We start from the raw sequence: 16,684 nt of genomic DNA, 5'->3' as shown, positions 1-16,684 counted from the left end.
ACGGAGACCCGTGGAGGACGAGGGCGCCCCAGCTCTTACGGGGGGAAAGGCTGCCTTGAATGCTCCTCCTGCTGAGGAAGGAGAGCCTAGTCGTGCTAAAAGGAAGAGGACTTCCCATCCTCCGAGAGAGCTCATGCCAGCCCCGGAGTCTCCTCCCCATAGTCCAGACTATGTTCCTGATTGGGGAGTGAAGGCAAGTGATCTCAGCCGGAACACTCAGGTGGCCAGACGTATGATTCATCACTTTGCCACTCCCGCCGATCGTCAGGTGTTGGCCGAGCAGTCCTTGGAGGCCGTAGAAGCCACATTGTGCAAGTATCTGGCCCAGGTAATCATCTATACTTTATCAACATCCTCCAGTCTCATCTATGTTGTCCTTACTTGCCTTGCCTATTGTAGGTGGTCACACTCGTTTCGGACTTTTCCGGACGTTTCTCTCAAGCTTCCAAGAAGACCTTGGAACTAGACACCCAGCTGCAGGAAAGAGACGAGTTACTGGAGAGCCACAGGAAAAACTTGGATGAGTTGTCCTCCCAGCGGCAGGCTTCAGACCTACGTATTCAGGGGCTAGAGGCAGAGCTGTCTCGGATGAGCTCCAAGCTATCTCGGGCGAACTCAGTCATTCGCCAATACGAGCGCAAGTATGCCGAGCCCATCAAGCTTCCTGAGGTAGAGGAGTTCCTCCAGAAGAACCTGCAGGAGGCTTGGACAAAGGGATTCCAAGCTCATGAGACAGAGGTATTACGAGCTCATCCAGACTTGGACATGTCCACTGTTCGGTCTGTTGCGGAGATTGTGGCCGGGATGGAGGACTCGGAGATGGCTGACGATGGTGATGCGCCTCCTGATGCTTGAGCTCTTCTTCTTCTTCTTCTTTTTTTTTAGCTAGGGCCTTTTTGTACTTCCCCTATTATCATGTATTGGATCCTCTGGTTTTTATATAGTACTTCACTTTGACTGTTCATCTTTTGCTTGCGAACATATGGACTGAGACTAGTTGAGCCTCGATCCCTTCCATAGTTGACGAGGGTGAATTTGACTCTTGGTTCTCCCTTGGTCGACTATCATGGGGGTGCTGTGTTGTAATTTTTCCTTGGCCATTAGTCCACCGTTGGGGACAGCCTAGGGCTCGTGACCCTTGGATTCTAGAGACTCCCACGCGAAGGAGGGTGTTAGCCAGAGTTTTTCCCTGGCCCTTAGTCTTCTTTTGAGAACGGCCTAGGGCTCGTGACCCTTGGTTTTTAGCCACTCCCACGCGAATGAGGGTGTTAGCTAGGGTTTTTCCATGGCCCTTAGTCCTCTTTTGAGAACGGCCTAGGGCTCGTGACCCTTGGTTTTTAGCCACTCCCACGCGAAGGAGGGTGTTAGCTAGGGTTTTTCCATGGCCCTTAGTCCTCTTTTGAGAACGGCCTAGGGCTCGTGACCCTTGGTTTTTAGCCACTCCCACGCGAAGGAGGGTGTTAGCTAGGGTTTTTCCATGGTCCTTAGTCCTCCTTTGAGAACGGCCTAGGACTCGTGACCCTTGGTTTTTAGCCACTCCCACGCGAAGGAGGGTGTTAGCTAGGGTTCTTTCCATGGCCCTTAGTCCTCTTTTGAGAACGGCCTAGGGCTCGTGACCCTTGGATTTTTCTTCGATGAAGTATGATCCTTTGGACAATTGCTATTAGATGAAGAGAAGCCTTGCCATTAGTCGTAAAGAAAAAGAGTACAAAGAGATTCAGGGAATTCCCCTACTCATTGATAAAACTTCCTTAAGTTCTGCACATTCCAAGTATGCTTCAGGGGCTTGCCTTCCATGTCTTCTAGTCGATATGCCCCCGGACTTAGGGATTCCACCACCCGGTACGGCCCTTCCCAATTCGGAGTTAGTTTATTCATGTCCCGAGGATGGCTCACGTCGAACCGTCGTAGGACAAGGTCTCCTGGCATGAAGCTCCTAGCGTGGACTCGTCGATTGTAGTACCTAGCAATGCGCCGGTTATATGCGGCTTGTCGAATTCGTGCCAGATCTCGGAGCTCATCCATCAAATCCAAGTTGCACCTTAGCCCTTGCTCGTTAATCTCGGGATCGAAATGCTCCACTCGATAGCTCCTCACCCCAATCTCGACAGGGATGAGAGCCTCCAAGCCATAACACAATGTAAAAGGGCATTCTCCTGTAGCCGTTCGCGGTGTGGTTCGATAAGACCATAGTATACTGGGGAGCTCATCTACCCATTGGCCGTCTGCCTTTTCAACCCGAGCTCGGAGTCCTTGTAGAATGGTCCTGTTTGTAAGCTCTACTTGCCCATTAGCTTGAGGATGGGCGACCGAGGTAAAATGTTGCTTAATCCCCAACTCTCGGCACCATTCTTGCACGGACCGGTCTTCGAATTGGGTGCCGTTGTCAGTTATTAGTACCCTTGGAATACCAAACCGGCAGACGATGGATTTCCAAAGGAACTGTTTTACCCTCCGACCTGTAATAGTCGCCACAGGCTCGGCCTCCACCCACTTAGTGAAGTAGTCGATGGCTGCTATCAAGTATTTGTTCTGTCCAGCCGCTAGTGGAAAAGGCCCGAGGATATCGACTCCCCACCTGGCAAACGGACAGGGTGAAGCCAGGTGGGTGAGTTCGGCTGCCGGGGTGTGAACCAGGTTGGAGGTTTTTTGGCATCTCTCACAAGTCTGGACCAAATGCCCAGCATCGCTCATCATTGTCGGCCAGTAATACCCCTGCCGAAGTGCCTTCTGGGAGAGAGACCGAGCTCCGATGTGACTGCCGCAAATCCCCTCGTGGATTTCCCTTAGGATGTAGTCGGCTTCGACCGGCCCCACACACTTCAGTAGCGGCTGAGTGAAGGATTTCTTATAAAGGTCTGATCCCACCAGTAGAAACTTGGCAGCCTGGCGCTTGAGTTTTCGACTTTCCAGTTCCTCCTCAGGTAGCCATCCCTTGGTCAGATGTGCTACGATGGGATCCATCCAACTTTCAACCCCTTCTACGCAAAGCTGCTCTGCCTCAGTCTCTATGCTCTTCTGGGGCAACGACTCCATGTAAACAGCTCGGGAATTCCTAGGGAAGGAAGAAGCAGCTATCCTCGAGAGAGCATCCGCCACTGCATTCTGCGCTCGTGGGACATGATTGATTTTCACTATCCGAAATCGTGCCATAAGATCCTTGGCTATCGCCAAGTATTGGGCCATGACGTCCTCTCGAGCCTCGAACTCTCCTGTAACCTGCTGCACAATCAAATTTGAGTCAGAATATACCTCCAGATCCCTGACTCCCATCTGTTCCGCTAGTCTGAGCCCGGCAATGAGCGCCTCATACTCGGCCTCATTGTTAGAGGCATTGAACTCGAAGTGGAGGGCATACGGCCAAGCCTGGCCATCGGGGCCCTGCAGTAGTAATCCAGCGCCACTGCCTCCGACACTTGAGCTGCCATCTACAGAGAGAGTCCAAGTCTGGGAAATCCCCTCGTTTGCTTCATCTGGTAGGGTGCCTTCCACGATAAAGTCGGCAAGAGCCTGTGCCTTGATGGCCGGCCGAGGTCGATAGTCGATGTCGAAAGCACTCAGCTCTACTGCCCATTTGAGCATCCTCCCCGACAAGTCCGGCTTTCCCAGCACATGCCTCAGCGGCTGACTTGATAGGACGATAATGTGGTGTGCCTCAAAGTAGGGTCTCAACTTTCGAGCGGAGATGACTAGGGCATAGGCCAACTTTTCTGTTGGAGTGTAACGAATCTCAGCGCCAGCCAACCTTTTGCTCACATAATAGACCGGCTTTTGGATTTTGTCTTCCTCCCGTACCAAAACCGAACTGACAGCTTCATCCGAGGCAGCTAGGTAAATATATAGTGACTCTCCTGGCTGTGGTTTTGCCAGGACTGGGGGGGAGACTAGACATCGTTTCAGCTGCTCAAATGCCTCCTGGCATTCCTCTGTCCATGCAAAATTCTGGACTCGAGTCAAGGCCTTAAAGAATGGCAACTGTCTTTCCGCAGATCTTGACAAGAACCTCCCTAAAGCTGCTATCCTCCCGGTTAGCCTCTGCACTTCTTTGATACTTCGAGGGGGAGGCATCTCGAGTATGGCTTTTATCTTCGAAGGGTTAGCCTCAATTCCCCGGTAATGCACCATGAACCCCAAGAATTTACCAGCTGTAACCCCGAAGGCACACTTGGCCGGGTTGAGCTTCATCTGATACTGGCGTAAGGTTCTGAGGCACTCCTCCAAGTCGTCCGGATGTTGTTCAGCCAATAGACTCTTGACTAACATGTCATCCACGTAAGCCTCCATGTTTCGACCGAGTTGAGCTTTGAACAATTTGTTGACTAACCTCTGATATGTAGCTTCAGCGTTCTTCAGCCCAAAGGGCATAACTCGGTAACAATAGGTAGCCTTATCCGTGATGAAGGCCGTCTTTTCCTGATCTTCAGGGTGTAGTGGGATTTGGTGGTACCCCTGGAATGCATCCAGGAAGCTCATTAGCTGACACCCCGCTGTTCCGTCAATCAACGCATCAATCCTGGGCAGGGGGTAACTGTCTTTCGGGCAAGCCTTGTTAAGATCTTTAAAATCAATACAAAGCCTCCATTTTCCCGATCCCTTGGAGACAAGAACCACGTTGGCTAACCACTCTGGGTAATTGACTTCCCGAATATGATTAGCCTCCATAAGCTTTTCCACCTCCGCCTCTATAGCTTTAGCCCGCTCCGAGGCAAACTTCCTCTTCCTTTGTCTTACCGGCACACAATCCGAATAGAGCCCCAAGCGGTGTGTCATGATCGCTGGATCTATCCCCGGCATATCTAGGGTAGACCATGCGAACACATCTTGATATCGGCGTAGGAGTGAAAGGATCTCGGACCTCAAGGGCTCTTGTAACTTGGCACTGATTCGTACCGTCCGACCGAGCTCTTCCCCCAGTGGGACTTCCTCGAGCTCATCCACTGGCTCTGAAGTCTTAGGCTCTTCCGGACCTTCCAAGATGAAACTAGTAACCACAGTGGGAGGGGCAGCGGAATTCTGTCCCTCCTCCCTTACTGACCTCTGACCTGCTCCAATACTCGGGTTTCTCACCTGTTCCGTCTCCATCTGACCCTGACCAGCTTGAGGGACCGCCTCCCGATTCGGTCTTGAGTCTAACTCTGACCCCTTGGCCATAGTGGCACTCAAGAAGGCCACGTAGCATTCCCTAGCCTGCCGCTGGTCTCCTCTTACCTTGCCAATCCCTCCCGAAGTAGGGAATTTCAACACCATGTGATACGTACTCGGTACTGCCCTCAGAGCACTAAGCCCAGACCTACCAAGGATCATATTGTACGCCGAGGGCACATCTGCCACTAAAAAATCCAACGTCACTCGGGATTTATGAGGACCACTACCGACCGTCAGGGGCAACCGGATCAAACCTTCAGAATGGATCACCATTCCATCAAAACCCACCAATGGGACACGGACTGGCCTTAGCTGATCGAGCGTGAACCCCATCCCTAGGAATGCCCTCTTGTAGAGAATCTCTGAAGAGCTACCTGGGTCCACGAGGATTCGCCTCATCTCCCACTCTCCCACTTGAGCAGTGATTACCAGAGGATCCGAATAGCTGGGATAACTCGGAAGATCCTCCTCAGAGAATGTGATGACCACCCCTTCCTTTACCGTGCTCTTGGGAGCAGTTGAGTGGGACCCTGGAACTGTCCCTGCCGCCAGCGTGTACAAGATAAACTTCTGTCCTCCCTCCTCGGCGGGCTGCTTTCCTTCTCTCCGGGGGGGTGTTCGACTTCGCTCTCGAAAGCGATCTCGAGTAGGAGACCTCCCTCGATGCTCCGACTTGGGTTCTACCTTGCCCGAGCTCGTACCTCCTCGACCCACGAAATCCCGAAGGTATCCTCGGTTGATAAGCTCTTGTATTTCTTCTTTCAGTTGGATGCAATCCTCAGTATCATGGCCGTGGTCGCGGTGAAAACGACAATACTTCTTTTTACTTCGAGTGTTGGGTGGAGATTTCAGCGGGGGAGGACGCCGTAAATAATTCTTATCCTCCAATGCCAGGAGAATCTCTGCTCGACTTGTATTCAGGGGAGTGTAATTCACCGGGCTTCCACGTGCACCCCCAAAACTCGGGCGATCGGGAGCTCGGGAGGGACGATAGTCCGTCTTCTGCTCTGGGGCCGGTTTTTTCTTCTCTTTTTCTCTTTCTTTCCTGTCAGGTTGTTCCGCCCGCTTCACCTTCATCACTTCTTCGGCGTTGATGTACTTATTAGCCCGGGCTAAGGCCTATGTGAAAGTACGAGGTGGAGTCTTGGCTAAGGACTGAGCAAATGGCCCAGCTCTCAAGCCATTCTGAAGAGCCACCATTGCGATTCGCTGGTCAAACTCATCGATACTTAATGCCTCTTCGTTGAACCTAGCCACGAAATCTCTTAGGGATTCACCCTGGTTCTGCTTGATGTTCACCAGAGCCATGGAAGACTTCCGGTGGCGCTTCAAGGGAGCGTAGTGGGCTAAGAAACAGGTCTTCAACTCTTCCCAGCGGTTGATGGAACGATGGGGAAGGCAGGAGTACCAGGTCCGGGCATGTCCTCCCAAAGTGGCCGAAAATGCTCGGCACCACATCGCGTCCGACCCCGATTGCACCAGCATGTGGGAGGAGAAAAGCTCGACGTGATCATAGGGATCTGTGCTTCCATCATAGAGCTTGATGGAGGGGATACGAAACCTTTCCGGTGGAACCTCTGCCATGATGCCCTTACTCAAGGGTTGGTTAGAGCCGGGGTGGAGCAACTCTTCCTTTCCCTTCTTGAGTTCGTGGACTTGCTTCTCTAAGAAACGTAATCGTCTCTCCTGCGAAGTCCCTCTTTCTCGCGAGGGGGCAGAAGTGGATCCTGCCGCCTCCGAGGAGTGGATTTCCTGACCCGTCTGGCGGGATTGACGAGGCTCCCGAGCAGGAGGAGGTGACTGATGCTCCGCCCGCTGAGAGGGCACATGCGAACGATGTTGTTCGGTCTGGTGTAGATAACCAGTCAACAACTCAGTTAGCTGTTGGACCTGGTTTTCCAACCTAGTGAGTCGGTCCTCCGGCATGGGATTGGCTGGAGGTGGTGGATTCTCTCCTTGTTGCGGGGCTTCTAGATTGGCTCCGACCTGGCTGCGAGTCACGTCTTTTCGGGGAGCCATGTGGTTAGTTGTGGCGAGGAGTGAAAGTCGTTTGACACTCGCGAAAAGACCGAGGTCCGAGGTGAGGAGTTGAAGTCCGAAGCGCGAGGTAGGGAAAGAAGAGGTTAGCGAGAATGGACGTCGGCCCCACGGTGGGCGCCAAATGATGATGGTTTTTGGGACCGACCACCACGTGCCACCTCTGCGACTGGACCTCGGGAATGGAACCTCGGACTTGGGGATGTCGGACCTCGGGTGTAGGACCTGCAAGACAATGGAGGGCCGGGGCTTGGATCCCCCGGGGTGGACTCCGACGCTCAAATCAGTAGAGTGAAGCAAGTAGTAGTAAGTGAGAGAGCTGTAGAGCTTGTCTATACCTGGCGAGAGTCCTTGTCTTTTATAGGCGAAACCGTTTTGGGGTACCCGAGATGAGCGGGCACGACCCCCGAGAATCCCGGTCAAGCTGGAACGGGTCTTGCGGTTCGGCCCGGATTTCCCGGGCTCTGCTCCGGAGTGTTGACTTGCCACGTGTCGGTCTCTCAGGTGGTCCGCGTGGCAGGTGAGACTATCAGAGCGTAAGGGTATTCTAGTAATTTCAGTTGATGCCACATCACTTAATGTTATTATAGTAATGGAGAAGATGTTGTGGCTAATTTTAAAAAATTTAAAAACTGATTAGGTTAATTTTAAAATTTAGAGGGTGTCCGAATATGAAATAGTCAAAATTCAAAAAATGTATGGTCAATTAATTGTCCTTAATTAAGTTTATTACCCAACATTATTTGCATAATAATAGTGTTTTGAAAATGAAAAATTTGACGCCAGCACAAGTTTTGTGCTAAGGGACAATTGTGCCTTATAATTAAAGAATAATTCTTTTTCCTCATTAGTGTATGACTATAAACATCTATATATGCACTTTTGAATATATCCATGCATTATATCCAAAGGAGATGATGTCTCATGTGAGATCGATATAGCCAAGCTTTGACCCCATCATATTATTTTTTAGAAAATCTATATAGAATTCCCTTTACATACAAGTTAACATCAATTGGAGACTTGGTGTGTGTCTAGAGGGACAATTAAGCATCAAATCAAGTGAACATCAATTGGGGACCTCGTGTTTAGGAGGGACAATTAAGCATCAAATCAAGTGAGGGGGTCTTTCGGTCCTAGGGCATAAGTCGAGTGATCAAGCAGTGATAAGCTAAGATTCATACTACTAGGTCGTTGTATGTTCAACTTCTCCACTTATGCAGTGAGACAAAGCTTCACACTTGCGATTTACCTTATCTATCGAAATCGAGGGCACGAGTGACGAGAGTCTCGCAAAAGCATTCATTCCAAGTAAGAGGGTGTTTGGGGCATCACTTTTTTTAAGGGCTTATAAGTTTTTTTGTTTTTAAGTTGTGTAAAGTTTAAAAGTTGAGTAACATTTAAGTTTACAACGTGTTTGAATAAATATGCTTTAAATTGTTAGTTAAATAGTTATGTGTTTTGTTTGAATAAAATGATAAGTTATCAAAACTTGTTAAAAAGACGAAAATAGACATGTTGTTGAATAATATAAATAAAATTTATAAAATATTAATTTTTAATAAAAATAAATTATAAATTGATGTCTAACTGATAAAATTATTACAATTATACGTTGATAAATTATACATAATTATTAAAAAATATATTAATACAATATATATGTTACATACATTCATATATTTATATATAAAGAGAGGTGGCTAATGGAAGAGGAAGCGACGGACGATCGGAGGCTGACATGGAGAAAGCAGCGATAGAGGTTGGAAGCGACAATCGATGGGGATGGAGATGGGTCTGGAAGCGGTGGCAGATGGCGACAAAGGATCTGGAGGTGGCGACGGCGATGAGGAATTGGAGTGAGGTGGTGACAGAAAAACAGTGAGATGAAAGAGTTAAGTAGGTTGAAAATTAAGAAGTTGTGCGAGGGCAAATCTATCATTTAATTGGTTAATGCAAAAATCCCTTAGGAGCTTATTTGGAAAAGGTGAGGTAACTTATCTCAAACGCTTTTAAAATAGTTTATAAGTTTGATAGTATTTAAGTTCTTAAATATTGCCAAACATGTAACAAAAAATAAGCTACATAACTTATAAACTAATTCAATAGTTTATAAGTGATCAAACCAGTAAGAAAAATACTCTCAGAAAGTTGTAACTTATAAGCTAGAACTTGCTCATGACGGCTCTTTAGAACAAATCATATTGCACCTTTGATTTAATTAAAATTGATAATATACACCTCCTATCATATGCATTGTCTCAATAATAGATTGAATCGCAAACCCGTGATGTATATTTGATATATGATTGAATCATAAGACCCCCAATCTAGCTAATACATGGAGTTGAAGTTATTTTCTTGATGACGAAGAAGCATCTAGTGTAGGCCAATATCTACAGAGAAGAGAACAATTTGATCATGTGCTGCACTAGGGCCAGGCCCACATATATATATAGGTTTTAACTTTTTGTGATGCACGAGAACTAGCTAGCTAGCTAGCTAGGGTTATAATACTCAAAAACAACAAAAGAATAAAGAGTTGATAAAAGATGAGATCTTTTTGAACATGCATATAAAGTTCTTATTATTTCTAACTTGTTTCTTAGTTATCATTAAAAAGAAAAAATTCCTGACAAAAGAGAAAGGAGAGGTTAGTGAGAATATTTGGTTTGAGTTATAATTATTGTTGAGATGGTTTACCTTAACCCCACCATAATACACAATGTCATGTCGTATATCTACCATTTTTTTTATGGTCATAAGTCTAAATGTGTTTAAGATTCAAACCCTAAACTCAAAAATCACATAAAACTCTTGATTTGTTAGACTTTTGATAAATTTGAACTTGTTTTTATTGATAATTAGACTGGACAAAAGGCTAGAGGGTTAGAGGTGCATTCTGGTTGAGTCGACTCTTTACTTATATATTTATTTAGATTTTAAATGATGTAAAAACTAATGCTACCTCTGAAATTACAATTTGTGGTAGAAAACAGAAGAAAAAAATCGCAATCAAGTTGATGTTTGATAAAAGAAAAAGGAATAATTGTTATATAAAACCCAATCAGGTTGATATTTTTGGGAGAACCTGCACTTTCTTTTTTTTTTTCCTTAACATACAAAAGCAACGTGTCCCTAATGACTTTGGATACCGATCAATGTGTCATAAAAAAAATTCTACTAAAAGTCGATGCAAAAGTTGAGAATTCCAAAGTATTATTTTGTATTTAAAATGATAATTAGAACGTCTTCGGAGACCGATCAAAAGAATCAAAAGACATGACACTCTCTCAAAGACTGATCTTGAGAGATTCTTACTCTCCCATAGAGATCGAAACCGAGATCGAAACCAAACTTCAGGAAACATTATCCATGAGAATACTAAATTTTGTAAATCTCAAAAATACCAGTAATATTTATCACAACGTCCTATATTTCTCTATAAATAGATGAGTCATGATTTTAAAAAATGTACACTTTTATTATTGCTTTTAATATTGTATGCAAGTCTTCAATAAAATTTAATGCATCTAAGCATTTGCTCAGTGAGTGACTGCTCTTCCTTCTCTAATCATACTCCTTTTTGCAAAGTCTAAACAACTTGACAATTGACAATGATATTTTTAATAAATAAATTCATTATTATGTTCAAGTGGTAACAAATACCAAAAATTTTTCAACTGCAAACTAAAAAATGCTCCAAAAAAAAAAAAAAAAAATGCACGCCAAATCCAAGATAGAAACAGAGCAAGAATGAGGAGGATCACAATCAAGAACAAATTATTATTATTTTCAAAAGAGAATGTGTCTTTCAGATGAGAGGATTAGTCTATATATTCTTCTTATTGTTATTGTTATTTTTTTTTTCTTTTCTTTTGGCTGAAGAGGAAGGAATGTTGTTCTCAACTGTTCAAGAATATATTGGCAGTCGTTTGCAAGCTGGTTAATTTGACATATTTTTCTACAGACTGAATTCCAGTGTCGGCATCTGTGCTTTTCATAGCAGTTCCATTGACAAAGCCAGAACAAACAGAGAAACCAAGCTCCCCAAAGTGATTAACAATATTTAAGATTAATATTGTCAAATATGCATGTTTTGTGATAATAATTTATATATAAAAGTAATGGTAGAATAACAACTTTAAAACACGTACAGACACACACAAACACTAAGAATTATAATCAATTAGGTGGATCACGAAATCACATGCCATGAAAATTCTAGATAGCTAGCTCATTCCACTTCTAGATCTCTCTATAAATGTGAAGTACTATCTAAGCTTCTTTTTGTTTTTTATTTCTTTTTTCTAGAAAGCAAAGTATCTAATTAAGCTATATATTATATACACCACATGCACAAGCTGCGTGTGTATGTGGTGGTTTAACTGTAGAGGAACAGCCCTTTTACCGACCACATATATAATTCTGTACCAACATTTTCTTGTTTTTTTGTATGTTTTTTGTTTGTTTGGGCTAAAAAAGAAACCATTTTGCATATTAATATTTCAAGTAAGAACCAACAAACTGAAGTATATAGTAACTATATTAATTAAGAACACATAAAGTAAGTAACGTTACTAATTGTCCCCATGGTTCCAAACTAATTAAAAGAAAAGTTGTTTAGTTCTGTACCAACAATTAATATGAAAAAAAGAAAAGAATGTCTGACAACGGTGCCCTTGCATTGATTTTTACAATCATAGTGTGTTCTCTGAAAATTAATGGGAGGGCATTTTTGACCTTCATGGAGTAGGCTTCTCAAATCCATCTATCGCGTGGGTTCCTAACTCATTATTCTGCTAGATAACTAAATTTTCAAACCAAAGGAGATTAGGTTTTTAATTAGGAAAAACCAAATTAATATAAATGTGAAAAACCATTCAAAGTGAATATAGAAAATACATTAGAAGTTACCCTATAATTAAATAGACACCATAGCATGAGTTTTGCAACAAGTGCGCCTATTTGAGAGATGATATATATATATATATATAATTAAATTGTTAAGAGTTGCTTGTTTAAAGTACGTATATGTCAAAACTTGACAATTAGAATTTTCTGAATGTAATTAGGTGGACGTAAGAATTGTGAGAGTTTGATTTATCTTATGCAAAAATTGTGACACCAAACGCAAGTTAAATTTGTGTTCTTCATTCATTCTCTCCCCCGCCCCCCCCCCCCCCCCCCCCCCCTCTCTCTCTATATATATATCAATGCTATACATTGGAGCAACGCCTAAAGTCCAATAAATATAATGCAGTGCCTGCAGCTTGCGGCTGCAGCAACCGACGTGCAGGGAAGGACCGTTCATGGCGACGTCCAACAAAAATAAGAAGAAAAAGAAAAGCATGCATCATGCATGGAGGATGAATTAGCTAGCTAGGTTAAATATATATATATATATATATATATGGCTGGGAATTTAACCCCAGCAGCATGTGAAATCAGTGTTTATAATTGGAAGCTTGACGTGACGTTTCATGGCTGACCTGAAACTTCATTCACATGCCACGGTCTCCCCTCTTTGCGCCAAAGGCTCACTCAGTCTCTCCGGGTCTCTCTCTCTCTCTCTCCCTCCTGTTTTGTCAAAACACCAACAGTCCGCCTTATCTCCGATTCTATCACGCGTACGCTTGCTATAAATAAACAATTAAACCAGCATAGAAAGAAAAGTCACTGACCACGAGTTCATCCAAATATTTCAGAATCAAACAGCTATTGCGACATGGCTGAGCTTAGAATCAATGGCAGCAAGAAGAAGACGCCCGGCATTGTAAAGCTCAAGAACGTAGCGGAGAAGCTCCAAAGAAGCCTGCTCTCGGCCCGAAAAGCCGCCTCTGATTTCTTCGACGACTCCGAGGATATCTGCGACTCGACCAACGTGCCGGAAGACGTGAAAGAAGGCCACTTCGCTGTGATTGCGGCGGACAAGAACGAGCTCCGGAGATTCATCGTGCCGCTGAGTTATCTGAGCCACCCTTCCTTCTTGAGGCTGCTGGAAGAAGCGGCGGAACAGTTCGGCTTCGACCACGAGGGGGCGGTCACGGTGCCCTGCCGGCCGAGCGAACTCGAGAGGATGCTGTCGGAGCACGGCGGTCTAGCCACGGCCGGGCTTGGCTGGGGTTCACGCTCGTCTAAAACCCTATTGAACAGCTACTGAAAACCCAACCCCAAAATGTATACGACGTGACATGACATGCACTCCTTAATTAGCTATCGTGTCATGGTATAGTGGGTTTTTATTTTTGAATAAGATTTTGTAGTAAAAATCTCAATAAAATTGATGTCACTTTTTTTTCATTTTTGCGTTAAATTAATCGTAATTTATGCAAACAAATTCTTCTTTAATTTCGTTTTTTTAAAATATAACAAAATCACATAATTTTATATAAAATCTGAAACAAAAAATGTATTCGTTTGTTGAGTGAGTAGTTAGGAGTACCTGTAAGTACATTAATGTACGTAGTTGGGATTTTAGGAATTATATAAATTGTCTATTAATTAACTCAAAATCGAAAGTAGAGTGAAACCAAAGAATATGCAATTTTGGCCTAAAAGTACATATATTATTGCTTTCAATATGTGATTATTTTTTTTTAAATTGTAATTGAGCATCTTACTGATTTTTTCTTTTGGATAGAATAAGCATCTTACAGATTATACTAATTTTATGGGAAAAGTAATCATTTTTACATAAAAATATTATAATTAACACTTTACAAATATGACTTAATATTATAAACTTTTATATCCTGACTAATATTAGTATGTATACTGGATAATTGTATTATTTTATATAAAATACTAGCATAAAATTTATTGGTGTAATATTAAAATCTTTCTACTCAAGAAAAAAAGATTTAAAATTTTTCTTGAATTATATATTAAAATAGTGTTTGTTAATCAAGATATTGGCTAAGAAAATGAGATATGAAAATTATTTTGAAAAAAAAAAAATTATTATATTTGTTAAATTTATTTGATAATCCACTAAAAAGAAATCACATGACTTTTTATCCGAATTATTTAAATATATTTATCTCATAGATTTATCTAAACCTTCCATATAAGAAAAAAATAATACATATGTCCTTCAAAATATTCCAAAAAAAGTTAATAAACAATTTGAAAGAAATTTTAGAATACTTTTCAGTTTTACCTTGATTATTTTATATCTTAATTCAAAAAATATTTTAAATTTATCTTAATATAATTTTATTTTTCTTATTTTAATAAATACAACCTAAATATAAATAAATATTCATAATGTTTATAGCCACTCATGGATGCAATGTGAGGAGAGTCACTCCCTTTTCCCAAAAAGGGAAAGGTTTTAGGCCTTTTTCTTTTTTCCAACCGGCCCTGTCTAAACAAGAAGTTAAGAAAAAGATGTTAAAGTTAATATGAAATATCACTATATATATATTCATAGGTAGAAAAAAAATAGTGTTTTGAAAATCAAATTAGATTTGTCAATCAAACTGGTTGAATTGAAAATTAGTTAGAAAATTAATTTAGTTTATAATAAAAAATTATTTGTTAAAAAAATTGATCGATTTTTTACAAGAACCATGCATAATTAATTAGACTAATGAATCAACATAACTGAGTAGGTTAAGTAGGTCAAATTTTTTTATTTTTTATCTTATTTTTAAATATTATATAAAATATACTAATAATTTGAGATATTTAAATAACATTTATTATTTCAAAAATATATGAATAATTTTATTTTTAATTTAAATATTTGACCATAAATTTTATTTTACTTTCATTATAAACTTATTGTGTAACATAAATTTTTTTAATTGTAAGATAATTAATGTCACTTAATACATTTTAAATTTATTAAATCTCACGTGATACATTTTAAATAAAAAAATTTATATATTTATTTTATTTTATAAAAATATATTCTAGTTAGTGTTAAATTGAACCTTTTTCTTTTTTGGTTCGATATCTCAATCTAGTCTTCAGAATATACTAAGAAAAAATACGTAGTTTTTTTCAAATAAGATTTTTTTAGTTTTACTTGCAAAACTTTAAAAGAAGGCATAATGAGAAATTAGAGCTAAAAAAATATGAGGAAATAAGAAAATAACACTTATCCATCTACGTACGTACCATCTCTAATTAATATATAATTGCAAATTAGAAAGCTAGTAATATAACCAAGAAAACCATCTTAAGGGTGTATGTATGGTCAATATTTTATCCAAATGAATGAATACTTAACAAACAAGAAAACCAAATAAAATAATTAAGCATCAACTCCAATCAATTATTGATTGAAAGTAAGCCCTAATTTCTAGCTAGTAATAAATATATAATAATACCAATAAAAACAAGATATATTTCATGGGCTAATGAAGGGACAAATTAATTCTCTACCTATGAAATTAATTTCTCTGTTTTCTTTTCTTGGATAAATTAAGTGGCATTCTTGTTCTTCATCATATATATTTTCTATGAATATTAATTTCATGCAAATAAGCTACTTTTGGAAAACAAAAATTGGATGTATTATTTTATTTTAAGAGTTGATTTTAGCTAATATCTTTTTATAAGTACTAGTAATAATGTTATAAGTGAGTTCATAAAAAAAAATTAATGTTATAGGTGACATAAAAACTATATATCTAAGGATTCAAATTAAATAAAATAAAAATAAATTTATGATCGAATTATGTCTACAGTTGTAGAAATATGTCTACATTTTATGCATATGTGTGGTATAGATGGATAGATGAGAAAGCTATTAATAAAATAATAAAACATTTAAATTTTTATACTTTTAAATTATTTATATAATAGAATTATCAGTAAACCACATGACTCAAAACCAAAGAAAAGATTTACGATCGCAATATTGTTTTTCTTTTGTAATGCTAATTATTGCCCGTTAAGAATTATTAAAAACATATTATTTTTAAGAGTTCATATTTATTGTAGCTTATTTTTAAGTTTATATTTTTTTATTAGTTAATTTTATTATAATAAATGCATTTATTCTTTTTTTGAAATTAAATACATTTATTTTACACTAAATAATAAAAAAATTGTCATAAAAATATATTATTTAAAAATAAAAATAAAATTAAGTTCAGTTCATATTACACTTATTTTTTTGTTAGGTTATGAAAATTTTTAAATGTCTATTAATAAAATGTATAAAATAAAATATTATTGGAGACGTTTAAAACATTTTATAATTTGAATAGCAAAAAATAAAATATAATCTGAACTCAAAATAGTTAAATTTTAAAAATAACATATATTTAATACTTCTCAATCATGAAGCTCATAACATCACTTAATTAGGATTTGCATGGAAGAGTAAGATGAATTAAATAAGCTTTATCTTCACATGCAAATAAAAATATATTTTCTCCTCTGCTTCTCTCCATAAATCCTAGCTCCAAAGTCGACGTAAGAGAATAAAAGCAATCCACTCTTAATATATAATGCAAAGTGATCTCAACTCGTGCTAATTATTTTT

The 16,684-nt window shown here is 40.3% G+C and overlaps 2 protein-coding genes across 2 annotated transcripts; one reads left to right on the top strand and one right to left on the bottom strand.

Annotated features, from left to right (window-relative positions):
* Positions 1–1,581: 1,581 nt before the first annotated feature.
* Positions 1,582–7,164, bottom strand: LOC127814097 (uncharacterized). The gene is made up of 3 exons (XM_052355395.1): positions 6,802–7,164; positions 1,824–6,264; positions 1,582–1,679 (listed from the first exon to the last, which is right to left on the bottom strand). The coding sequence occupies exons 1-3, from the start codon at positions 7,162–7,164 to the stop codon at positions 1,582–1,584; spliced, it is 4,902 nt and encodes a 1,633-aa protein (XP_052211355.1).
* Positions 7,165–12,522: 5,358 nt separating this feature from the next.
* Positions 12,523–13,485, top strand: LOC127786966 (auxin-responsive protein SAUR50-like). Its single transcript, XM_052314780.1, has 2 exons — positions 12,523–12,739; positions 12,891–13,485. Exons 1-2 carry the CDS (start codon positions 12,691–12,693, stop codon positions 13,343–13,345), a joined length of 504 nt encoding a protein of 167 aa, XP_052170740.1. The 5' UTR covers positions 12,523–12,690; the 3' UTR covers positions 13,346–13,485.
* Positions 13,486–16,684: the final 3,199 nt, after the last annotated feature.

The sequence above is a fragment of the Diospyros lotus genome, chromosome 1 (assembly GCF_014633365.1).
Source record: "Diospyros lotus cultivar Yz01 chromosome 1, ASM1463336v1, whole genome shotgun sequence".
In the NCBI taxonomy this organism is placed as follows: Eukaryota; Viridiplantae; Streptophyta; class Magnoliopsida; order Ericales; family Ebenaceae; genus Diospyros; species Diospyros lotus.
The sequence above is the reverse complement of the archived record's forward strand: the minus strand, read 5'-3'. Positions and strand labels throughout refer to the sequence as shown.

What these genes read in the sequence shown, in the direction of transcription:
- LOC127786966 (XM_052314780.1), top strand. Translation starts at nt 12,691, where the DNA reads ATGCCACGGTCTCCCCTCTTTGCGCCAAAGGCTCACTCAGTCTCTCCG. An exon ending in GGCTCACTCAGTCTCTCCGG is followed by an intron (nt 12,740 to 12,890) that starts GTCTCTCTCTCT and finishes CAAATATTTCAG; the next exon opens with AATCAAACAGCTATTGCGAC.
- LOC127814097 (XM_052355395.1), bottom strand. Translation starts at nt 7,164, where the DNA reads ATGGCTCCCCGAAAAGACGTGACTCGCAGCCAGGTCGGAGCCAATCTA. An exon ending in TACGTTTCTTAGAGAAGCAA is followed by an intron (nt 6,265 to 6,801) that starts GTCCACGAACTC and finishes ACTTTCACATAG; the next exon opens with GCCTTAGCCCGGGCTAATAA. An exon ending in CCGGGTGGTGGAATCCCTAA is followed by an intron (nt 1,680 to 1,823) that starts GTCCGGGGGCAT and finishes ACTAATGGCAAG; the next exon opens with GCTTCTCTTCATCTAATAGC.